Source organism: Phocoena sinus, chromosome 1 (assembly GCF_008692025.1).
Source record: "Phocoena sinus isolate mPhoSin1 chromosome 1, mPhoSin1.pri, whole genome shotgun sequence".
NCBI classification, from domain to species: domain Eukaryota; kingdom Metazoa; phylum Chordata; class Mammalia; order Artiodactyla; family Phocoenidae; genus Phocoena; species Phocoena sinus.
Genome location: NC_045763.1, coordinates 96,230,915 through 96,257,166, shown reverse-complemented (window position 1 = coordinate 96,257,166; position 26,252 = coordinate 96,230,915). Strand labels below are relative to the sequence as shown.

The following is a 26,252-nucleotide window of genomic DNA, read 5'->3' as shown; positions in this document are numbered from 1 at the left end:
GTGTATGTGTGTGTATACATATACAACACTTGCACTGTGTTAGTCTGTGTTTGGGACATATAATAATAAATAAAAAATCAAATCTTGTTACTATACAATATGGTACACTTCATGAAAGATATATGATTAAAGTGATGTAACAAGAGGAGAGAATGACCAGCTCTCCCTGGAGTTGCTAGGGAAGCCTTAACACGTGAATGCTGTGTTGTGAAGGGTGAGGGATGTTTTAGGAAGAGGAAGAAGAGGAATGGTGATGTAATTTATTGTACAAACAACTTTTTTTAAATGATAGGAACATTATCAGTAATTGTAGCAGGACAATAGGGCTTAAAGATCATCCATGGTAAATCAGGACAGTGGTCCTCCTATGGAAATGCCATTTGAGGCAGAGGGAACTATACTTACAGATGACTATTCAAAAATCATACAATAGCATTTCAATTGGTGTTAGATAAAAAATAAAATTAAAACAAAAACAAAAACCCAGTTCACAACTGCCTTATAAGATTAGGGTGACAGTGGGTAACTACTGCTGAAGAAACAACCAATGAACATCTATTTAGAGAGAAGACAGTTCTAGAGTGATGTAGTACAGTCTGTTTAAATTGTATGACCTGAAAGTATTTTAAATTCTTTGATAGGAAAAAGGCTAAGTTGGGGGCAGATTTGAGTTTGCAGAAGTTCAGTGGGAGATTTGACTCAAAAAAGGAAGACTAAAGGTATCCGGCTGTGGGAATTAACAACTTGGGTTAATACATCCATTTATTTTTTCCTTTTAGATTTTTCTATTGCCTCTGGAAATAAAACACTGTTAATTTGATATTGAGCTCAGGAAAGGTGTGGTGAGAAGTATTAGTGATTGTTTGATTAACAGGTTTTCTAAACAGAGTACAAATCTCCTGGATTTAGAGATGAAAAGTTTACTGGGAAGCTAAAAAAAAAGGTGAGAAAAAGGAAAGACCAAGGAGCATTTTCTGTACTTAATTAAGATATATTTCTTCTTGGTTAAGTATTCTACTTGGTTAATACTTCCAGAAGGAAGTATTATATAGAAGTAGTGGTATTTATTGGAAAAAATAATCATGTGTGTGCATGCGTGTGTGTAAGCATACAGATAACGTTTATAAGTCAGATCAAAATCTGACCTGTAGTTCAGTTCTTGATAATACCATGATTTTAGTGCAAATTCTACGTACCCTTATTTAACTCAGAAAAAACTACAATTTTATTTTAATAAAATATATTGTGAAATCGTGGGCAGAGCTAAAACCTGAAGCATAAATCATAAAGATGTCTCTCTGTCAAGTAATAAAATCAGAAGTGATACATACAGTTTGCATAAAATTTGGGGATGATGCTAAATTGGGAGGGGGTGTGGGATAGAATAATTTATTCTATTCTAATTGTTATTCTAATATGCAGATAGAATAACAATTAGAGAGGTTAGAAATGTGGGCAGAAAATAGAATGTAATTTGGCAAAAAAATACAAACAAACTCCAGTGATCTATATGAGAATAATTTTGTTCCAAAGTTATTCAGATTTGTTCAAAGTTGTTCAGTGTGCAGAAGAAGCCTACTGAAAGGCACTAAGAAAAAAGAAAGTGATGTTCTCCTTTGGAGTGAGGGAAGAAGGGGAGTAGGTTGCTTAGTCTAGAGCTAAACATGCTGCAGATCTGAATGGCAGTTTAAACATTTAGAGAAAAGTCTTTTCTCTAAACTGCCTCTGTTTTCTGAAGTTGAAATTACTTGGGGAAGTGTGTCATACTTCATTTTTAGTTGCACCACAGGTGACTTCTTTCAACAAAGTTGATATGACAGTATATGGTTAATAACAATGTTCTCCGTATTACTTCGTTATGCCAGTAGGTATAATAATGTTGCTGAAGTTATAAAGCAGCCATTAATCATTTTATTATATATACTTTATATACAGGAATTAACACAGTATTCTTGTTAAGTGTACTCCTAAGGATATTTTACAAAAAAAGCCTCCCAAAATTTTGAGGTTAACAGACTGGCTAGAGCCCAGATAATCTGGTATTTTATAAAATTAATAATTATTTCAAATTTAACAATGTGACTTGCCCACTTCATTGTAACACAAAGAAATGACAAAGCAGAAAATGAACTGAAAAAATTAAAGGTGTGCTGGAAAAATTTAAATGTATGTCATTTTGGTAAGGAGGTCAAACAAAGTGGGGTCAGGAGACATCAGAAAGCCAAGTATCTGATACACCCAAGTATCTAAGTGGGTGGTGTGTGCGTTGGGGTATCTTGTGGCCCTGGCTTTATGTGAACAGCAAGGGTTTTGGACTGAAAATGAAGACATGAGGCTGGTAAAGTATTTAAAAAAATCTTCTTTGTGAAAGGCAGTATGAGAGATGTAATTTGGATATTCCAATATGGGGATTTGGGAGGCATTTATTGTGGCGGTAGAAGGACAGAATGTTAGAATTTAGGTTTTCTCAAACTAAATTTATTTATAAGAGTGTACTTGATATTGCTGTTTTAACAACATTCACTTGGTAGGTCACTATAGCCAAAAAAAAGTTCAGTTGGCCCTTGAACAGTTTAGGGGTTGGGGCGCTGACCCTCTCCGCAGTCAAAATCCTCGTATAACTTCTAGTCGGCTCTCCTTATCTGAGGGTCCTCCCATATGGAAATCTCTGTATCGCAGGGTTCTTCTGTATCTGAGGTTCCTCCACATCCTTGGATTCAACCAACTATGGATTGTACAGTATTATAGTATTTACTATTGAAAAAAATCCCCGTGTAAGTGGACCCACATGGTTCAAACCCGTGTTGTTCAAGGGTCAACTGTACTAAATTCAGTTGATGATCAAAGTGATTCAGTTAGAAACTGGCTTCCCAGAGCTTTCCTGAAATATGCAGCTTGGCAGTCACGGTGATAGCTGCTCACGGTGATTGCTGGTCACTGGCTGGGCTTAAGGAGCCTCCGTAGTGAAGGGCGGGGCCCCAGGCCCATGCTCTGACATTGACCAAGGTGTGGATTTGGTCCAGAGCCTTGCATTGTGGGCATACCTCCAAGAAGAATTTTCTTAGACTCATGAAAAAGCACTAACAGAGGAGTTCCCTGGTGGTCTAGTGGTTGGGATTCAGCACTTTCACTGCCATGGCTTGAGTTCAATCCCTGGTCACGGCCAAGATGTTTAAAAAAAAAAAAGAAATCACTAACAGATATGCTGTCTGTTTCTAGTTTAACTTAATAGCTTGTATTTAAGGAAGGCAAATTGAACTTATTTTCTTACTTTTGAAAAAGTATAACTGGTAGAACATTTGTTAGTGTAATGTTTTCAGGTGTATGTTTTTGTTGTATTTTTTTTTTTAAATCCTCTTTTTTTAAAGTTTTCCCCAAGTATGCGTTTGTTTTTTGTTTTTTAAAAATTTTAGTTTATACTGAATCCTGGTGCAGTGCAGTGGCAAATATAAAAGTATGATCTCTTGGATGTGTGTTACGGGGAGTGAACTGTGGGGAACAGTGTGACAGAGTTTCCAGCATGGGCAGAATTGAAGGTAGAAAGTACAAGTCTAGGTGAATGAGATTCATAGGAAGACAAAAGCATTTTTGGAAATCATCCACTGTACAGAACCCATCTTAGCTCAGTCCTCTTAGATTTCTTAAATCTTTTGGGGCAAAGGAGAATAAAGGACGTCCAATAGTTGAAGTGGCTGTAATATTTTCCTGTGGAGTGATGTCTTCCTAGGCTTTCTTTAGGGCAGACCCCAAGTCTGTTTAAGTCATAGGCACCTGTAGTCAGGTCCTAATCCTGCTGTAGAGGTTCCCCACACCCATGCTCCATGGAGACCACACAACTTGGCAGGAAAGAATCCTGGCAGGGCTTGGATCTGGTTCTGTTACTTCTTAGCTACCAGGACCTTGGGTTATTTACTTTTCTCAATGCCTTATGGATAGAATGGAATAATAGTGTCTTCCTCATAGGGTTGTTGTATATTAACTGAGATTCTTCACAGATGTACTTAGTGCCACACCTGGGGCATATATGTTTACACTCACTGTTTGTAGAGTCATAGGCATTATTATGAGGCACTGCCTTGTGCTTTTGAAGAGATGAGTTCCGAGTTCCAGTTGGAATCTGGTGTTGGCCGACTTTTCCAGCCTCATTCATCTCTTGTGCTCTCTTGCCTGCACTCATTGTGGAGGCCATGTGAGTTTCTGCATTTCCTCCAAAAGGCCAGGCCTTTGCTTCTCACCATATGGTTTCTCATGACCTTTTGATCATCCTCTGACACTCAGTTCAGCCACTTCCTTGGAGGAATGAATCTCAACCTGCCTCCTTCACTGGATGGAGCAATTCCCTTGTGCTCTCACTAACCCAGTGCTTGCCTCTGGACTTACTACACTGGGATTGCAATGCACTTTCTGTGCATTCATTTCTCTCTTTCACAGGACTGTCCTCCCTTGGAGGGTAGGATTTGTGGCTGCCAGCTCCCTGGCTTGGGGCAGAGTCTGCTACGTAGGAGACAGACTATCATAGTTGTTAGAGGTGTGGTCTTTGGAGCCAGCAACATGGCTGTGAAACTTCCTCTCTGACTTACTGGCCATGTGCCCTAGAGCCAATTATTTTACTCTCTGTGCCTCAGTCACCTCATCCGTAAGTGGCAATTATGATAGTACCCAGTCCATGGAATCAAGGGTAGAGGGAATGAGGAGGGAGAGACACAGGCTGACTTGCCCCTCCACTCTTTCCTTCCCTTTGGTGTCTCCCGCTACTCAGTCCTGCTCTGGCCATGCCGAGGAGCAAGGGGTGGTGTGCAGGCAGCAATGGGTCCAGGCACAGAGAGTAGGGAGGTGGGGACTCCTCAGTTGTGCTTGGGTGAAATCTGGGGAGTTCTGTGGCTGCCTCCCCAGGTGGCTGTCTGTACGGGGTGATGCATGAGGTGAGGTGTTTGCAGTCAGACCCCCTTGTTTCTGTTTGCATACAGCTCTTTTTTTCTTTTAGATCAGACTCACACTAAACTTTATTCCCATTCTCTGGATTAATGGATTTCCAAGGCTCATCTCCAAAAGCAGCACAAATTTGTGTACCATAGGACTTTTCCTCATTTTGAGTGTTGTTTCTAGTGAGGACCCACCTCAGCTGCCTGCCTTCTGGGGTAACCCAGTCATGGTGGCTCTCACTCCCTGCTTCACAGGGAGTGGCTTCCTTGGCTGTGCAGCTGATTCCACCATCACTGCCACTCCTACCACAACCACGACTTCCATTCTACTGGTATTGCTGTCACTGGTACTATTACTGTGACTCCTTCTACCAATATCAAAATTCTGACGTTTAGCTATTGCGTTCTACTGTCACTTAGTGGCCTCTGCAGAAAGAAATACCTGTTTTTCTGTACCCACAAGAGGGAACCTTGTAAGCCAGGCTTCTCTGGAATGTGGATTGGGCCATTTTTAATGTGCTTTAGACTAGCTGTGTTCCAGGTAACAATGTGGTTGAGTGTTACTTTTTCTTATTAAAGGCCATAGCAGGTATTGCTTTCATTAGCAGGTTAGCAGGTTTCATTAGCAGGTTAATGTTCCAGGTAACAATGTGGTTGAGTGTTACTTTTTCTTATTAAAGGCCATAGCAGGTATTGCTTTCATTAGCAGGTTAATGAACACAGTAAAATAGGCTAATTTTGACCTCTGTACTTCCCAGCCATTCAGTTTTCTAGTGCAAAGACTAGAAAAACATAAGGAGGATTAAAGATGCTGTTTGAAAATCAGTTAGCAGGCCACCACTGAATTATACACCAACATCTGGGCTGGCCACCCAGAAGATGCTTTTGAACAAAACTGCTTAATAATTTAAAGTGTTTATTTTATTTATAATTATGAACATCACTAACTTCTAAAAAGGCTTTTGAGGTAATTTAATAATGAAGATATATTGATATATTAACATGTAAGTAAGAGGATACGGTGACAATTTAATGTAAAATTTCAATATGAGTTCGCTGGCTACCAAGAAATGATGATTATTTATTCTTTTATGCAGATAAACTGCATCATCATTCATGCATCAATTTATTAAAAAATGTTTCTGTTATAAAAGCTGTGGGGATACATAGGTGAAATAAATGTAGTCTCTGATCTCAAAAACGTTTATTTCATGTAGCAATAGTTGGGCAAACAGATATAGTCAAGATACTTATTATCACAGGTGTGAACCAGGTGCTACAGGGTATGTAGAATGCATGTGTTTTTACAACTTAGCACTACACATATGAGCTTAATCATTTCAGTATTTACATATAATTGATAAAAGTGCCTCATCATTGGAGAAAATGAAAAAAAAAAAACAAAACCTGACATTCACAGGAAGATAGACAAGATGAAAAGGCAGAGGGCTATGTACCAGATGAAGGAACAAGATAAAACCCCAGAAAAAACAACTAAATGAAGTGGAGATAGGCAACCTTCCAGAAAAAGAATTCAGAATAATGATAGTGAAGATGATCCAGGACCTCGGAAAAAGAATGGAGGCAAAGATGGAGAAGATGCAAGACATGTTTAACAAAGACCTACATGAATTAAAGAACAAACAAACAGAGACGAACAATACAAAAACTGAAATGAACACTACACTAGAAGGAATTAGTAGCAGAATAACTGAGGCAGAAGAACGGATAAGTGACCTGGAAGACAGAATGGTGGAATTCACTGCTGCAGAACAGAATAAAAAAAAAAAAGAATGAAAAGCAATGAAGACAGCCTAAGAGACCTCTGGGACAACATTAAACACAACAACATTCGCACTATAGGGGTCCCAGAAGGAGAAGAGAGAGAGAAAGGACCTGAGAAAATATTTGAAGAGATTATAGTCGAAAACTTCCAACATGGGAAAGGAAATAACCACCCAAGTCCAGGAAGCACAGAGAGTCCCATACAGGATAAACGCAAGGAGAAACACGCCAAGATACATAGTAATCAAATTGGCAAAAATTAAAGACAAAGAAAAATTATTGAAAGCAGCAAGGGAAAAATGACAAATAACATACAAGGGAACTCCCATAAGGTTAACAGCTGATTTCTCAGCAGAAACTCTACAAGCCAGAAGGGAGTGGCATGATATACTTAAAGTGCTTAAAGGGAAGAATCTACAACCAAGATTACCCAGCAAGGATCTCATTCAGATTCAAAGGAGAAATCAAAAGCTTTACAGACAAGCAACAGCTAAGAGAATTCAGCACCACCAAACCAGCTGTACAACAAATGCTAAAGGAACTTCTTTAAGTGGGAAATGCAAGAGAAGAAAAGGACCTACAAAAACAAACCCAGAACAATTAAGAAAATCGTCATAGGAACATACATATCAATAATTACCTTAAATGTGAATGGATTAAATGCTCCAACCAAAAGACACAGGCTTGCTGAATGGATAAAAAAACAAGACCCATATATATGCTGTCTACAAGAGACCCACTTCAGACCTAGGGACACATACAGACTGAAAGTGAGGGGATGGAAAAAGATATTCCATGCAAATAGAAATCAAAAGAAAACTGGAGTAGCAATACCCATATCAGATAAAATAGAGTTTAAAATAAAGAATGTTACAAGAGACAAGGAAGGACACTACATAATGATCAAGGGGATCAATCCAAAAAGAAGAGATAACAATTATAAATATATATGCACCCAACATAGAAGCACCCCAATACATAAGGCAACTGCTAACAGCTATAAAAGAGGAAATTGACAGTAACACAGTAATAGTGGGGTACTTTAACACCTCGCTTACACTAATGGAGAGATCATCCAAACAGAAAATTAATAAGGAAACACAAGCTTTAAATGACACAGTAGACCAGATAGATTTAATTGCTATTTATAGGACATTCCATCCAAAAACAGCAGATTACACTTTCTTCTCAAGTGCTCATAGAACATTCTTCAGGATAGATCACATCTTGGGTCAGAAATCAAGCCTCAGTAAATTTAAGAATATTGAAATCATATCAAGCATCTTTTCTGACCACAATGCTATGAGATTAGAAATGAATTACATGGAAAAAAATGTAAAAAACACAAACACATGGAGGCTAAACAATACGTTACTAAATAACCAAGAGATCACTGAAGAAATCAAAGAGGCAATCAAAAAATACCTAGAGACAAATGACAATGAAAACACGATGATCCAAAACCTATGGGATGCAGCAAAGGCAGTTCTAAGAGGGAAGTTTATAGCTATACAAGCCTACCTCAAGAAATAAGAAAAATTTCAAATAAACAATCTAAACTTACACCTAAAGGAACTAGGGAAAGAAGAAGAAACAAAACCCAAAGTTAGCAGAAGGAAAGAAATCATAAACATCAGAGCAGAAATAAATGAAATAGAAACAAAACAGTAGCAAAGATCAATAAAACTAAAAGCTGGTACTTTGAGAAGATAAATGAAATTGATAAACCATTAGCCAGACTCATCAAGGAAAAGAGGGAGAGGACTCAAATCAGTAAAATTAAAAGTGAAAAAGGAGAAGTTACAACAGACACCGCAGAAATACAAAGCATCCTAAGAGACTACTACAAGCAACTCTATGCCAATAAAATGGACAACCTGGAAGAAATGGACAAATTCTTAGAAAGTTATAACCTTCTAAGACTGAACCAGGAATAAATAGAAAATATGAACAGACCAATCACAAGCACTGAAGTTGAAACTGTGATTAAAAATCTTCCAGCAAACAGAAGTCCAGGACCAGATGGCTTCACAGGTGAATTCTATCAAACATTTAGAGAAGAGCTAACACCCATCCTTCTCAAACTCTTCCAGAAAATTGCAGAGGAAGGAACACTCCCAAACCAATTCTATGAGGCCACCATCACCCTGCTACCAAAACCAGACAACGATACTACCAAAAAAGAAAATTACAGACCAATATCACTGATGAATATAGATGCAAAAATCCTCAACAAAATACTAGCAAACAGAATCCAACAATACATTAAAGGATCATGCACCATGATCAAGTGGGATTTATCCCAGGGATGCAGGGATTCTTCAATATATGCAAATCAATCAATGTGATACACCATATTAACAAATTGAAAAAGAAATACCATATGATCATCTCAATAGATGCAGAAAAATCTTTTGACAAAATTCAACACCCATTTATGATAAAAACTCTCCAGAAAGTGGGCATAGAGGGAACCTACCTCAACATAATAAAGGCCATATACGACAAACCCACAGCAAACATCATTCTGAATGGTGAAAAACTGAAAGCATTTCCTCTAAGATCAGGAACAGGACTAGGATGTCCACTCTCACCACTATTATTCAACATAGTTTTGGAAGTCCAAGCCACGGCAATCAGAGAAGAAAAAGAAATAAAAGGAATACAGATTTGAAAAGAAGAAGTAAAGCTGTCACTGTTTGCAGATGACATGATACTATACATAGAGAATCCTAAAGATGCCACCAGAAAACTACTAGAGCTAATCAATGAATTTGGTAAAGTTGCAGGATACAAAATTAATGCATAGAAATCTCTTGCATTCCTATATACTAATGATGAAAAATCAGAAGGAGAAATTAAGGAAGCACTCCCATTTACCATTGCAACAAAAAGAATAAAATACCTAGGAATAAACCTACCTAGAGAGACAAAAGACCTGTATGCAGAAAACTGTAAGACACTGATGATGGAAATTAAGGATGATACCAACAGATGGAGAGATATACCATGTTCTTGGATTGGAAGAATCGATATTGTGAAAATGACCATACTACCCAAAGCAATCTACAGATTCAATGCAATCCCTATCAAATTACCAATGGCAGTTTTTACAGAGCCAGAACAAAAAATCTTAAAATTTGTATGGAGACACAAAAGACCCTGAATAGCCAAAGCAGTCTTGAGGGAAAAAGGTGGAGCTGGAGGAATCAGACTCCCTGACTTCATACTATACTACAAAGCTACAGTAATCAAGACAATATGGTACTGGCACAAAAACAGAAACATAGATCAATGGAACAAGATAGAAAGCCCAGAGATAAACCCACGCACCTATGGTCAACTAATCTATGACAAAGGAGGCAAGGATATACAATGGAGAAAAGACAGTCTCTTCAATAACTGGTGCTGGAAAAACTGGAGAGCTACATGTAAAAGAATGAAATTAGAACACTCCCTAGCACCATACACAAAAATAAACTCAAAATGGATTAGAGACTTAAATGTAAGACTGGACACTATAAAACTCTTAGAGGAAAACATAGGAAGAACACTCTTTGGCATAAATCACAGCAAGATATTTTTGCATCTACCTCCTAGAGTAATGGAAATAAAAACAAAAATAAACAAATGGGACCTAATGAAACTTAAAAGCTTTTGCACAGCAAAGGAAACCACAAACAAGACAAAAAGACAACCCTCAGAATGGGAGAAAATATTTGCAAACGAATCAACGGACAAAGGATTAATCTCCAAAATATATAAACAGCTCAATATTAAAAAAGCAAACAACCCAATCCAAAAATGGGCAGAAGACCTAAATAGACATTTCTCCAAAGAAGACATACGGATGGCAAAGAAGCACATGAATAGCTGCTCAACATCACTAATTATTAGAGAAATGCAAATCAAAACTACAATGAAGTATCACATAACACCAGTTAGAATGGGAATCATCAGAAAATCTACAAACAGCAAATGCTGGAGAGGGTGTGGAGAAAAGGGAACCCTCTTGCACTGTTGGTGGGAATGTAAATTGATACAGCCACTATGGAGAACTGTATGGAGGTTCCTTAAAAAACTAAAAATAGAATTACCATATGACCCAGCAATCCCACTACTGGGTATATACCCTGGGAATTATGGAAAACCATAATTCAAAAGAGTCATGTACCATAATGTTCATTGCAGCACTATTTACAATAGCCAGGTTATGGAAGCAACCTAAATGCCCATCAACAGACGAATGGATAAAGAAGATGTGGCACATATATACAATGGAATATTACTCAGCCATAAGAAGGAACGAAATTGAGTCATTTGTTGAGACGTGGGTGGATCTAGAGACTGTCATACAGAGTGAAGTAAGCCAGAAGGAGAAAAAGAAATATCGTATATTATCGCATGTATGTGGAACTTAGAAAAATGGTACAGATGAACCAGTTTGAAAGGCAGAAGTTGAGACACAGATGTAGAGAACAAATGTATGGACACCAAGGGGGGAAAGCGGTGGTGGGGTGGAGGTGGTGGTGTGATGAATTGGAATATTGGGATTGACATGTATACACTGATGTGTATAAAATGGATAACTAATAAACTGCTGTATAAAAAAATAAAATAAAATTCAAAAATTCAAGAAAAAGTCTGTATGCTGACACTTGCTGCTTATATATTGGGATAGTCAATTCACTTCTTTAAGTAATGATTTTTTTGTGTGTAAAATAAGAATTGTATCTACTCTATCATAAAGAATTTTTGTGAGAATCCAAAAAAAAAACCCTGTAAATTTACGTTATTAAATTATTATATTTTTGATTAAAAAAATTTTATCCTCTAAAAATGAATTGCAGCCTGGACGATAATCAAAGTAGAAATATTGGCTTTTAGTTTACTGAAAATATGGCAGTTTTAGTTTAGGGACTTGTGTGCATAATTGGAGCTAAGAAAAGGTCCTTCTCCATTTCTGGTCTTCTTCCTGAGTGTCCTTTAAGGTCTTCATTTATTTGTAATAATAGGATCAAGAGGAAAACTCAAGGTATTGTGCAGTCCTGAATTAATGCTGAGTTCAGCATAATTATTTTATAATTATTCAGAAGTCATCTGTAGATATGATTTCTTCATAGAACAATGGTGATGATGCCTCTTCTATGGGGACCTATTAACTCACAAGCGAAAGGGACAAATGAGGTCCTCATACAAATAAAAATTATTCTTCTTTTCTTTCTTTTTTTAAAAAAATTTCCAAAAGATGTAAGATTTAGCTGACCTAATTTTAAAAGACAGATGTAGAGGGAGAGGGGAAGATATGGCAAAAGGGATAGAGGTAGAAAACCCCAGTAAGGGGAGAAACTTGATTTCTTAATATTTCCCTTCCATGCCTTCCTGCCTGCTAGTTCTACAAAAGGTGAGCAGTTAGGAAGAGTTAGAATCTGACAGGGGTACTAGGCAGAGGCTTGAGTAAGTCTACACAGAGGCTCAGCTAAGAAGGAAAGCTGTCCTTGTACCTTAATATTTGTTGATGAGCTTCATCGTGGTGTCTTCTGTGCCTTCAAAACTGTCAATCAGCCTGTTAATGGCCACTCATAATTTGAATTATGCCAAAATCTCAAATTCAGAGACTTTCCTTCAAATGAGATGAGTGGCCCACCATGAAATGAGACCCTGAAGACTTCCTTATCTGACAGCCTGGCTGTTGGTGGTTCCTATGAAAATTATAGTAAGTCAGCACGTCTGCACGGTTGTGAAGCTGTATTAGAAATTGTCGACCTTCCCACAAGATACCATTTCTCAGCTGAGATGGAAATAACTCATTTCCTAAGCTGTGGAGGTTTTTCCTGTTACGTAGCCTCAGTTAGCTTTAGACCATTATTGCCAACAATTTTAGAGAAGTACATGTTTATTCTTTCAAATAAAAAAGGGAAGCGATCCTGTTCACATTCATATTGTTGAGAAAAGTCAAAATGGTTTCTGCACACATAGAGGGAAAGGAAACCATATACTTTATAAAAGGAGTAGAGGGAAAAGAGAGTTTTTAAGCATTTTATAGTGAACTTTAGCAGCCTGACCTTTAAATGTTTCCTTTCTGTAACATCAGTATCACTAGCATTGAAGTGCTAAGATTAAGAGGCAGGGCCGTGAAAAGCCAATTAGCTTCTTCTGTTGTGATAGCTATTTGGTTATGAAACATTTTCTAATCTAGAGAGCTCTGGCCTGATGTATAATTTTCAGGGTGTCTCAGACCTTGAACGTGTTAAGCTTTCTTCTTTGAAGGTTTTCTGTGTCTTTATTGAGTGCTTTTCAACCCGTAATAAATAAGCAAGCTGTTGATGAATTTCTGAAGGAGCAGAGAGGGTGAGCATGGTGGCTGAAGACTGTGGGCTATATTAGAATGTGTTATTTGTCACTGGATATACCTGAGACAGAGGCTGTGGAGTGTCTCCTTACCAGGCCTTTTCAGATAAAGACAAGAATTAATTGACTCAATTTGTGGCCCCTTTCCACATACCCTGTTCCCTAACTTGCTAAGTTACCATTTTCAGGGAACACCCGCAGTGTCCTTGCAGTGTTCAGGACAGAGCTCTGGGTATGATTCTTAATTCTTCTTTTCTCCCTCACTCCCTTCACCCCACCCATATTCAGTCAGTTACCAGGTATTTCCTTTCCATATTACCTTATAGAGTTCTTTCCCTTTCTCCTTCTACCATCCTAGTCCAAATCACCATGATTTTTTTCCTTAAGTGAATATGACAGCATCCTATTCTTGTCTTATCTACCCCAAATAATCTCCTTAATAAAGAGAAAAGAAAAATGGTTAATTCTATACACTTCAAAATGGAGCTAGTATAACAGAGTAGATAAGGATATAGGTTCTGTAGCCAGAATGTCTGGATTTGAATTATGACTCCATTACTTTGGCATATGCAGTTATATGAAGTTGGGTAAATATCTAAGCCTCTGTATATACGAAAGAAAAAAAAAATTAAACTTTCCTGATTGAGGTGTTGTGAGGATGAAAAGACATAAACATTTAGCATAGAGCTTGGTACATAGCAAACACTCAAAAATGACTACAGTAGTCATACAATGCAAAATTGAAAATTCCAACTCTCCTATTTAAAAACCTCAATGTTTCTTCTAGGATAAAGCCCACATTCCTTGGGCTTGCTCAGTAAGTCCCAGCTCCGCTGTCCAGCCCTGCTCTCACTGCCCCCCAGAGGGTTGTGTCCATTCTGAACCCCTTCCCCCGCCCCCACCAGTCCATTCTCTGTCTTGTCTCATCCTCATGCCATCCTGTGCCGTTTACCTGGACACCCTCACACCCCAAGTCTGGCACTTTCCCTTCTGCTCCCTGAACATCAACCACTCCCCCTCTTTTTGTGGCTGACTCCCACTCACCCTGCAGTGAGTGGGAGTCATCCTTGATCGCTTACTCCAGAAGGCTATATCTGATACTCCAGGACTCCCGAGGGACCTTTGAATGTCGTCTTCATAGCATTTGACATGTTGTTATGTAACTCCGTGTTCACTTGTCTGTACACTTAGCCGGACTACAATATCTCTTTTGAGGGCAGAGTTTGGGTCATATTATTTTTTTTTAAGAATACCCAGTTTTTGGCAGTTTCATTCAATTAACCAGGCTTCCCTGGTGGTGCAGTGGTTAAGAATCTGCCCATCAATGCAGGGGACACATGTTCTATCCCTGGTCCGGGAAGATCCCACATGCCTTGGAGCAACTAAGCCCGTGCGCCACAACTACTGAGCCTGGACTCTAGAGCCCACGAGCCACAATTACTGAGCCCACATGCTGCAACTACTGAAGCCCGCGTGCCTAGAGCCTGTGCTCTATAACAAGAGAGGCCACCACAATGGGAAGCTTGCGCACCACAATGAAGAGTAGGCCCCGCTTAACGCAACTAAAGAAAGCCTGCGTGCAGCAACGAAGACCTAATGCAGCCAAAAAATAAATAAATAAATAAATAAAAATTTAAAAAAGGAGAAACAACCTACTGTCAAGCACTGGTTGACCCCATTAAATAAATAAATAAGTACCCAATTGAGGGGGGCGATGTTTTATGATGTTTTATGAAACTTCATAAAAGGCAACTCATTAATATCTGTTAAGAGAGAAAATGCTATTTAGACCTGTTGTATATCCTGGATACACAAAAGGCAACTCATTAATATTTGTTAAGAGAGAAAATGCTATTTCGACCTTTTGTGTGTCCTTGATTTTGGTAACTATTATGTGTGGATATATTTAATATTTAAAAAACCCTAGAGTTATTTAATTCTGGTTTTTAAAATCCTAATCCTAAATTCTAAAAAATCCTAAAGTTCTCTCTTATAAATCAACTAGGTGATTTAGCAAAGTTATATAATTTTTGGTCAAACGTAAGGTATGGTTATGAACTGAAATAATGAGATGTATCTGTCTTTGTGCATCGGGTCTGAATACCGAAGGTTTTAAGCTGCTGCGGGATGCTACAAAGGACTATCAGCTTGTCAAAACACCAACAACATCCCTAGGTGGAAAGAAACTCTCTGTTCACCAGTCTTCGGTGAATTCAAGTTTTCTCTTTCTTAACAAAGTGAGATAAGAGTTTGCTTATTAGGTATTCCATAAAGAAAATGATAGGATTTGGAGAGGTATTTTGAAGATCAATCAGACCATTCCTGTTTACATTAACTCTTTCTGTTGCAAGTGATAGATTGCTTAAGCAAAGGGTGGAGTTACTGGTTCATTTGATATAATTGGCTCATGTCATTTGCCAGTAGTCTGATGCTCAGCCTTTGTTTTCTAAATACTGCCATTTACCATATAAATTGAAACGGAACTGTTTGGAGAAATGGCTGATTACAGAACTTGGGCAGAGAAAATATGATGTAGGCCTGGGACAGCTTGATGTAAGAAAACAGACTAATGGAGTCATCAAAAGGTCACAGAAGAGACCCCCAGTGGCCAAATTTGGGACAATATGAACATCAAAAAGAATAATGATGGCAATTAATTATTACACAAACAAAGATTAAAAAAAGGAGGGTGGAGGGCAGGGGAAGCTTGTCTTTAGGTGAGAATACCAGCTAATAAATGTGGAAGGAATGATAGAATTTTGCAGTCCCAAATGGAATAATCAAAGCAAGGGTTATCAGTGGATGCTAAGTCTATGGTGAAAAATTATTGGGAAATAGGACAGCCACATGGTAACAAATTATCACCCCCAGGCTTTATTAGTGTAAAGGGGAACATGTACCTTTACAATAGAGAGATGTGACAATAACCATCTTAACCAAGTAATCAAGCCTAGCATCAATAATAATGGGTTACCCTAAATTTTTTATCTTCTGATATGATGGACTATGAAGTTCACAGTATAAAATATTTTTTCCAAAATTATTTAACTTGTATCTTGACTTAGCTTTGGTTCATAGGAAATATAAGTGATGGGGAAATAAGTTTAATGATACCATGAGGAAATAATCTGACAAATGCCGAATGCGGGACATTCTATAAGATACCTAGGTCTGGACTCTTCCAAAAGACAGTGTCATTAAAAAAAAAAAAAAAAAAAAGGCAGCAGGATTTTTAGATTAAAAGATACTGCAAAATTAAGCAAGCAAATATAATGGGTAAAACTGAATTGATCCCTAGATTGGGTGTGGATGGCTGGGATAGTGTAAAAAAGACATGGGGTAGGCAACTGATGAAATTTGGACATGGAATGGATATGAAATAATATGGAATTGTTGTTTATCTTCTCGGGGTGGTAATGGTGTTGTAGGTATTTAGGAAAATATCCTCATTCCTAGGAGATGCGTGTTGAGTTATTTAGGAGTGAAGTGCCATGGTGTCTGAACTTACTTTCACATATGAATTTTTATAAATATATAGAGATATGGTTGGCACACAGAAACCCATATGGCAGTATGTTACAGTTGTTGTGTAAATGGAGTGTTCATTGTACTATTCTTTCTACTTTTCTTTTGGTTTGAAATTTTAGAAAATAAACTGGAAAAAGAGAAAGTTCAACGTAAGGAAAACAAAGCACAAGTCTGATGGTAGGTGGGCAGACAGGTTGACAGGTCCAGCTCTGTCCAGGGCTTCTGTGATGGCATTAGGGCCCACTCCCTCCATCCCTCAACTCTGTTCCTGTACTAGCACAGAGCCATTAAGGGAAGTGTGATCCTAGTGTTATTAGCCAATTTTGGGAAAGCTATGAAAATTTCCAACTGTGATTAATAGAGAAGCTTGTCTTACTCATTTTTAGCATTTCCGGTGTCTGGAACATTGTAGGCATTCAAAACCTGTTGACTGAAAAAATACATAAATAAAGGGGTGACCAAACTTGATGATTGCCTGGAAATGCGAGAGCATACCAGTGATGTTCTTCAAATCCAGTAAATATTTGTGGAATTAAATAGAATTGAATTAGTTAAGGGGAGAATAAGGTTAAGATTGGTTCCAGAAGTGAAGGAAAGTTCTGTTTTTAAATCATCTCTTGTATGCATACAGTAATGACAACATTTCTTTCTTTTTTTTTAATTTCAGTAATGATACTTTTTTGAATTAATGATCAAAACACTTGAATGGAGGTCTACTGTAGTTTTTCCTATACAGGGGAAAATTTGAGTTTGGTGTGAAATGTTCAGAGGGTAGCATGTGCAATTATGCTTTGTTCCTTGGTGAGCTATGAGTTGGGCACTTAATTATGTAAAAAATATTGCAAGAGAGATGTTGCATAATCCCCAAGAGAGTAATTATTGTCTATCTTGGCAGAATGCAAGGCTTTTAATCTGTAAATAAGCAATTCTATGTGAAAGAGCTACATGTAGAGTGGTTCCGTGTTGTAAAGGTCTCTTATGAATTTTTTAAAATGAAAGCAGTAACTGTATGTGCAGTTTGGCTGCTGCCTTTGTACTTCAAAGGGTTTATGATGCTTCCCCTGTGGTTTTAACCCCTACTGAAATGCTTAAGCCTCAAGAAGGATTCCTGTAAAGGGTAAAACTATGTCTGGGTTAAGGCCATGAAAAATCTGAATTTTTCCAAAGTAGAAGTAAAATGTGCTTTCTGCAAATTAAAAAACAAACCAAGATGGAAAACAGAACAACAAAATAAAATATTGACAGTGCTTTAAAAAAAAAAAAAAGGCAAAGATGCAATAATTAGCTAATAGATCTCTCACTTATTGGAGGTTAATAATTTAATTTTTACGTGTGCCATTGCAACTACTATTTCCAAAATTCACTTTCAGGATATGTGTGTACTATGTGTAGGTGGATCTGCATTTTAGACACTGAAAGTAAATTCTGTTGGTTGTCTAAGTTGTGATAGCGTCTGCCTTCCCCCTTGTCCCTGTTAGTATCGATGAGCTGAGCATGTTCTTCAAGGTCAGTTTCTCTGCTTGAGCATCAGACCCTTCTCCTTTGCCCACTCAAGGACTTCCTTTGGGCGACTGTCCCTCTCCCTTGCGTGACCATCTTTCCCCTCTATCAAGTTATTCCTGTCAAAATAGAAACATGTTGTAACAGCTTCCATTGTTAAAAAGCCCTTCCTTGACCTCTTTCTCTCTGACTACCTCCTCAATCCTCTGTTCCCTTTTGCAGCAAAACTCCTAAGAATCTATATTCTATCTTTACTTTCTCTCTTCCCATTGTCTCTTGAAGCTGCTCTGCTCAGCCTTTCCCCACCCCCATCCTCCACATGGAACCTGCTTTCGTCAAGGTGCACCCATAACCTTCACACAGCCAGATTCCCAGGACAGCACCTGGTCAAAATCTTATTTGAGTAGCAGCAGCAGCTGACACAGCTTATCACCCCTTCTTCCTAGAAACACCTTCTTTACTTGGCTTCAGGAAAAACATGTTCACCTGGTTGTTCTCCTTCGTTACTGGTTCCTCTTTCTCTGCCCCTTTGTGGGCTCCTCCTTTTTTCCTGATCTAAGATGACCTGGCCCCAGGTCCCCTCTCCCCTCTTCTTTCTCCCAAAGTCATCTCAGATAACATCATGGTTAAAAATGTTTTGTATACTCTAAAGACTCTCAGATTTAAGTCTGGAGTACACACCTGTGTCCTGAACTCCAGACTTGTATATCCAGCTGTCTGCTGCCCTGTGTCCCATTGGATGACTAATAGGCATCTCAAATTTAAGAGTCAAAATTGAACACCTGGACTTCCCACGGCTGTCTCTCACCCAGATTATTGTAATAGCTTCCTGTCTGGTATTACTGTCTCTAGTCTTGCTCCAGCCCCTTTTGATCTATATTCAAAAAATAAAACAAAACAACAACAACAACAAAAAGAAGCTCTGAAGAAAGAGCAGTAGGAACTGTTGCAGTCCAGAAGGAGATGGAACTGTAGCTGGGCTGGGAGTTAGAATAGAAAAGGGAAAAGAGAGAGGCTTATTGGCTAGAGGAATGACAAAGTTCAAGCACAGAGGCAGGAATGAACACGGAGTAACGAGCACCAACAAGGAGAACAGCCTGACTGCAATGGTGGGGCACGTTATAGAGGGCCTTAAAAGCTCAGCTAAAAGTTTGTACTTGTTATGTCTGTGCATATTTTGTATATGTGAGAGGGACCTGTTTACAAACCTGCACTTGAAACTCTAGGACTGTGCTGTCCAGTATGACAGCAACTAGTCACGTATGGCTATGGAACACTTGAAATGGGGCTAGTCTGAATTGAGATATGCTGTTAAGTGTAAAATGTATACTAGATTTCAAAGATTTAGTACTAAAACTAATTTCATTTAAATGTTTTATGTTGATCATTTGTTGAAATAGTAGTATTTTTAATATAGAGTTAAGTATTATTAGAAAAAAATAAGCTGCAAGGATATCTTGTACAGCACACAGAATACAGCCAGTATTTTTTTAACTTTAAATGGAGTATAATCTATAAAAATTTTGAATCACTATGTTGTACACCTGAAACTTTATTGAGGTATAGTTTTAAATCAACTATACCTCAATAAAATTTTTTTTAAAGAAAGAAAAACAAAACTTTTAAAATATCAGACTCTGTCCCAAGGCCTCTGATGACTTCCCATCTCATTTAGCGTAAAAGCCTGTCCAACAGGGTCCTTCATCATCTGACCTCATTGCCTTTCCAGCTCACTTCCTGCCTTGCTCCTTGTCATCCACTCTGCTCTGCCCACATTGGCCCCTTCCTCAGACGTAACCTCAGAAGCTTCTGCCTCAGGTCCTTGGCATGGGTTGCTACTTTAGTCTGAATACTCTGTCCTGTAATTCTGCATGGTTGGTTCTTTACCACTTTCAAATCTCTTCTGCTTATCTGTCCCCTTCTCACTGACACCTTCTCTAACCATCTCGCTGAAGCTCCCCACACCTCACCCAGCACTCCTGATCCCTCCTCCTGGCTTTATTTTTCTCTATTGCACTTATCACCATATGAAAATAAAAATATTTACTTTTTTGTTTTTGTTGCTGAGTTTGTTCTTGTCTGTCTCCTCTTATTAGGATGTAAGTATCCTGAGGGCAGACTTCTGTCTGCCTTGTTCACAGCTGTGTCACTGGTGCCTGGGAGAGAGTGGGTAATCATTTAAGTACTGATGAAGGAGTAATTGAAAACAACCTGAAAAGTGGATGGATTCTTCATTGGCATTTCCCCAGCATTCTGGGCTTGACAGAGGATAGGTAGCATTCAGAATGATTCATTATATACTAATAGCTGTTTCCCATTCCTCAGTTTCTCTGTTTGAAGAACATAAGGACATTCCTCACGGCCTGTTGCGACACGTTTGGAATGAGAAAGAGTGAACTCTTTGAGGCGTTTGACTTGTTTGATGTCCGTGACTTTGGAAAGGTAATTACATTTTATTTTTTATGTATTTTTAAACTCAAGAACATTTTATCAAATAACTGTTGTTTCTTATCTTGAAGTAGGACATGTGACTGAAGTGGTATCTGCATTATGTAGTTAAATTGTACATGTAGGGGGCTTAGCCAAAAAATAATAGCAACAACTGTCCAAATGAGATTAGAATTATTATTTTTTTTAATTAAAGCAGTATAAGGGGAAATTTTTTATCCAGACGTAACTTTTCCTGTTGGTTATCTCGGAGGGCAGGACTACTATTTCCCATCTTTTAGATAGTTCGTTGGGCTGTCATGACTGAGGACCAGTATTCTTTCCCTCCAGTCTTCTCCAAACCTGAAAGTCCTCTAATTTTTGGAAGTTGAGAATGTTCTGTTGCCTGTTTTGGCATTTGGGTAGGTGACTTGCAGAACACATGAAATCGCTGAAATGTTTGAGATTGTTGAGTAACTCCTATTGCTTGGGTTTCAGCAGATATATGTTAGATTGTTAGATTTCAATGATATTTGTCACATGTAAATTGGTTTTAATGTTTGCTCTTATTACTTAAATGTACACCAAGCACTTGTGTATAATAGGTGACTTCCTTTCAAAAGAATCAAAAGTAAAAGGTTAGAAATCAAGCTTTTAAAAGTTACATTCATTTATTTTGAAGTGATTGGGCATAAAGTTAAACTTCTTGTGTCTGAGAAGCCATAAAAGAGTCAGGCAGTTAGGTAACCCCTGATGTCATAATTGCATTATGACAATAAGCAGGGAAAAACCTAAAAGATCTTGAGAAGTTTGCTCTTACTCTGATAATTCAGGTGCTAGTATCTCATCAAAAGGCTGTTAGAGAGTGACACTTCATTTGATTTTTAAGATGTAATAGTTTTTATTATACATGTTTATTGGAGTATAATTGCTTCACAATGCTGTGTTAGTTTCTGTCATATAACAAAGTAAGTCAGCCATATGCATATGTATATCCCCATATCCCCTCCCTCTTGAGCCTCCCTCCCACCCACCCTATCCCACCCCTCTAAGTGTAAGATTTTTATTATAAAATAAAAAGCAAGCAATGGATTAGTTTGCTTGGCAATGGGAATAAATAGCACAAACTTGAAACAGAAATGTAAAAAATTTGATGCTGACATGCAGCAAGTATGGGGAAGCCAACCTGCCCAGGGAGAAAGAAGGTGTGGGTTCGCTCTTGGTCACTTTGTGATCTGGACTTCAGCGGTCTTCTCCATCATCAGACCACCTGCCCGCTTAGAAGTCTGTACAAAAGGAAATGGGTATAAGGATATGGTTTTTAGGATTCCTCTTTCTCTGGCCAGCTGTGATTTAGTTGTCTTGAGGTCCAAAAAAGTGATGGAGGATAACATATGGTGATAGTTACAAGGAACTGAAAACCAAGCCTCCTTGTAAAGAAGTGGTGGCACATTTGTCTATGGCCATGAAGTGAAGCCATGAAGACAAAGAGCAATCAGAGAGAATCCCAGGTGAAGTGAACAGTCCTCTAAGCTGTTGGCCCAGAAAAATGCCTTAATAGCTTATAAAGATATCTTTTGCTGTTCTTTGACCATTCCTCCTAGTTTTCAGAAAAAATCTTCTTTGATTTTCCTTTATTTCCTCCGTCTCTTTTGGGGAAGTGAAAAAATGAAAGAAAAGTCCTGACTTTTTAAAGCTTTTCAAAAAGTTCTTCATTTTTTTTTTTGTTCAAATTTGCACAAAATGGTGTTGACAAAGACTGTGAAGTCATAAAAATTGTTTAGAAATGCATGGTTTTGTTTTAGTGGAATAACATTGCATGCTAGCTTCCTACAGTGGAAGCTTTGTAGGAGAGTTGAGGTTATAGAAAGTTGAATATAAAGGAATTAACCGTATGCTTCTCATGGGTAATCATAGTTCTGGCTTCTTAAAATATTTTGGCAGTGGTAAGTCTGAAACAGAATTAAACCTTGGATTGCGGATAGAACTTGATCCTATATTTATCACTTTAAAATTACATACATTTTTGCTACTGCCAAGATTGGTGCAGCTATCTCTTCCGAACTGTATTTGACCTAAATGAACAACTGAAAATTAAAGAAGTTAAGGGGCTGTTCCATAATTTACCAGTATTATTGCTACTAAACATAATCTCTAAGCCAAACCACCAATGCCACCACTTATTGAACCCTTTTGATGTAGCAGATATCTTTTCAATCTTCAAATATATTTTTTAATCCTTATAACAACCCTACGAGGTGTACGTACCAGTATTATTTTCCTCCTTGTACAGATAAGCAAACCTGTGTCTGAAATCCACATATCTAGTAGAGATTGGAGCAGTGGTTTGACCCCAGATTTGACTGGTTCTCCACTGCTGCACAACAGAGCAAACATTCCCATAGCCAGTACCCTGGACCAGCATGGGCCTAAGTGCTTTGCAAGTATTGTCTCAATTCTCGTATCAGTCCCACCATGTAGGTTCTATTATTGTCCCCATTTACAAATCCTAGATTGTAAGTGATGGATCTTGGACAATTCATGCAGTTTAATATTTTTTTTTTTTTTTTTTGCGGTATGCGGGCCTCTCACTGTTGTGGCCTCTCCCGTTGCAGAGCACAGGCTCCGGACGCGTGAGCTCAGTGGCCATGGCTCACGGGCCTAGCCGCTCCGCGGCATGTGGGATCTTCCCGGGCCGGGGCACGAACCCGTGTCCCCTGCATCGGCAGGCGGACTCTCAACTACTGCGCCACCACGGAGGCCCCAGTTTAACATTTTTAAGTTAAAAAAAATGAATAGGTTGCTAATTTAGAGACTAAGTAATTTCTGGGATTGTGAATATCAATTTTAGCAGGATGTAGACAGGTTAGTTTGTTTCTCTCTGTTCCTTGAGGCATAATTAAATCTTTTCAATTAATTTAAAATGAAAAATATCTGTCTGCTCCCTGTCTGCCTTAATTCATACAAATAGTAAATCTAGGATCCACGTATACTTGGTACCATTTCACCTAGGAATATATTAATTGCAATAACAGTATCTAATATTTTTTTTAGCATTTTGAAGCTTGGAGAGTGTTTCAGATCACTGACCTCATTTGATTCTCATAATAGTCTTGTGAAGGAAGGAAGCAAGTGTTCCCAGTTTTCAGATGAGGAAACTGGGAGGTGGGGAGGTTAAATGGTGACTTCAAGTTCTCCTTGCTTGGGGACGGAGCAGGATCTGGCGCTCAGGGCTTCTGACTTCCCAGCCCTCTGCTTTTCTTGTCCGCTGCCTACGTTTTGGACCTCACTCCTGTGTGGATGCTTGCTCAGGGAAAAGGATGAACTCACAGGAGAAACACCGAAGGAACATATGAAATTAAAAAGCACAAGTGATCTGTCACTTGGAATCTAATTATACTTTATCTTTAGAAAGAGAGGAAAGATTTGGGATACTGCATGAGTTATATTTAGGATACTGCGTGCGTTAACACGAATGAATGATAATTTTCCTTTTCACTAATGAGATAATGAAGAGCACACATTTTGGGTGCTCTAGAAGGGCTTATGATAATTTTGCCTTTCAGTGTTCACTTTAATTTCTAGTATTGAGCTCTTTACCCACTGAAAATAGGGTATTGATTTTAATTCAAACTCATGGCAACAAAAATTAGAATAGTTCTGAACACTTTCTGTACTTGGGTTCAAAATCACGCAAGGATGGAGCATGAGTTTAGTAACTTGAACTCATTCGGGAGTCAGCAGAGAGAGGCCTTGAGGTTAAGTCTGACTCTCAGGATTGTTAACTACAGTTGGCCCTTGAACAGTGGGGGTTTGAGCTGTGTGGGTCCACTTATAGCAGATATTTTTTCAATAAATACTACACGATCCGTGGTTGGTTGAATCTGCAGATGCAGAACTGTGGATATGGAGGGCCGACTAAATTATACATGGATTTTTGACTGTGGGGAGGATCTGTGCCCCCAACACCTTCCCGCCCTCTGTTGTTGAAGGGTCAACTATGCTGAATAAGGTTCCCGCCAGAGGTGGAGTCCTGGCCTCAGCCTGCTGAGTCTTCTCCCTGCTCTGAGGTGGGAGGAGCTTAGGTGCCCTTTTAAGAGGCTTTACCGCCTCTCTTTGCCTTTGGGTTTATGTTTTTGTGTGATTCTGAAAAATCATTACTTCCTTACTTTTCAAAAAGATGGATCCTTTTCTGGCTTTCTAGTAACAACAAGAACAAAAAGTAAAATCTTATTAGTTGACCTCGCTGCTTGAGAAATGTAATTTAAAAAAAATCCTTTCCCCCCAGGAATGTTAGAAATTATTAATTACTTTTTACGTTGCAGCAAGATCTGTAAATTTGCTCACTTTCATTCTGCATATAAAGGATTTTCTGTTCCTCTGTTCAGATTGTCATTTTCTGATTAACACTTTTGTTGTTTGGAAACATTTCCTGCTGAGCTGTCTGTTGGCACACTTACAGTGCAGAAACACATGGGATTTTTCTTTAATGAGAACATTTCTAGTGAGTAACAGAAATCAGGCTGCTGCTGCCGTGCAGATGAGTGATGAAGTCAGTTCCTTCCCCTGGCAGCTCTGGGTGGATATAAGGGCCTACTTCCCGCTACCCACAGATGTCACGTCTGTTGTTTCAAGTGTTGTAAAGCACCTGACAAGTGTAAGGTGATATGTTTTCTTGAATCAAAGAGAATCACAACTGGCTGAAGGTAGTTCCAGCTGGTATTAGTCGCGGTAGGGTAGTTTCTATGTGTTCAGGTTCAGGACAAGCACTGTCTAAAGGAATTCAGAGCATTGGCTTAGGTGTGGCTCAAGGATTCAGGTAAGAACACTAATTGAGAAGAGGTGGTGTCGTGTTTTGGCTAAGAACATGGTTTCTGAGTTGGATGGCAGTTTGCACTCCTTATGGCATGTGATCTTATACAAGCTACTTAATCTCTTTGAGCTTCAGTTTCCTCATCTATAAATTGAGGTTAGGTGAGAAATGAAATGATGTATGTAAGGTGTTTGAAAAGAGTATCCAGGTCCAAAGTGTGTAGTACTCGGTAAATATTAGCTGTTCTCACTCTTATTGTTACTATTATTACAACTATAATTACTGGTGTTAATGGGCTTCAGGTTCAGTGGTAAACATAGGAGTTGAATTTTGAATTGAATGCAAGAACTAATGATATTGGAGGAGCAAGCTTGGGAAATAAACTTTGTTCTTTCTACTGTGCTACAGCGTTAATCTATTTTATCCTGCATAGCTGTCTTTCTCCCTCCTTCTGTGACATTGGATCTCCTTTGAGAAAGCACCCTTTTCCCTTTTCCCTTTGCCAATCATGTAGTTTGGGTGTTTCTTTTTTTCTTTTTTTTTTTGCGGTACGCGAGCCTCTCACTGTTGTGGCCTCTTCCACTGCGGAGCACAGGCTCCAGACACGCAGGCTCAGTGGCCATGGCTCACGGGCCCAGCCACTCCACGGCGTGTGGGATCCTCCCGGACCGGGGCACGAACCTGTGTCCCCCGCATCGGCAGGCGGGCTCTCAACCACTGTGCCACCAGGGAAGCCCAGTTTGGGTGGTTTAATCAATTATAATATCCCATCCCCTTGGCCATAGTGATGAGTTCGGGGATGGGGCAGGTCACTCAGTTAGGACCTGTATGATGGTTTAAGACATTGGCAGGGCCAGTTTTGTTTTTGCTCTCCACCTGCCATGGTACTGTGTGGATACGAGGCTTGGAGGGGCTACGGCCATCTG

At 38.7% G+C, this 26,252-nt stretch overlaps 1 protein-coding gene across 1 annotated transcript in view; it reads left to right on the top strand.

Moving 5' to 3' along the window:
• The window catches only part of VAV3 (vav guanine nucleotide exchange factor 3), a 406,520-nt gene that overhangs the window by 66,038 nt on the left and 314,230 nt on the right, over positions 1–26,252 (top strand). Inside the window, exon 2 of the mRNA XM_032621142.1 lies at positions 20,412–20,528. Within this exon, the coding sequence (XP_032477033.1) occupies positions 20,412–20,528 (117 nt within the window). The remainder of the gene's footprint in view (positions 1–20,411; positions 20,529–26,252) is intronic.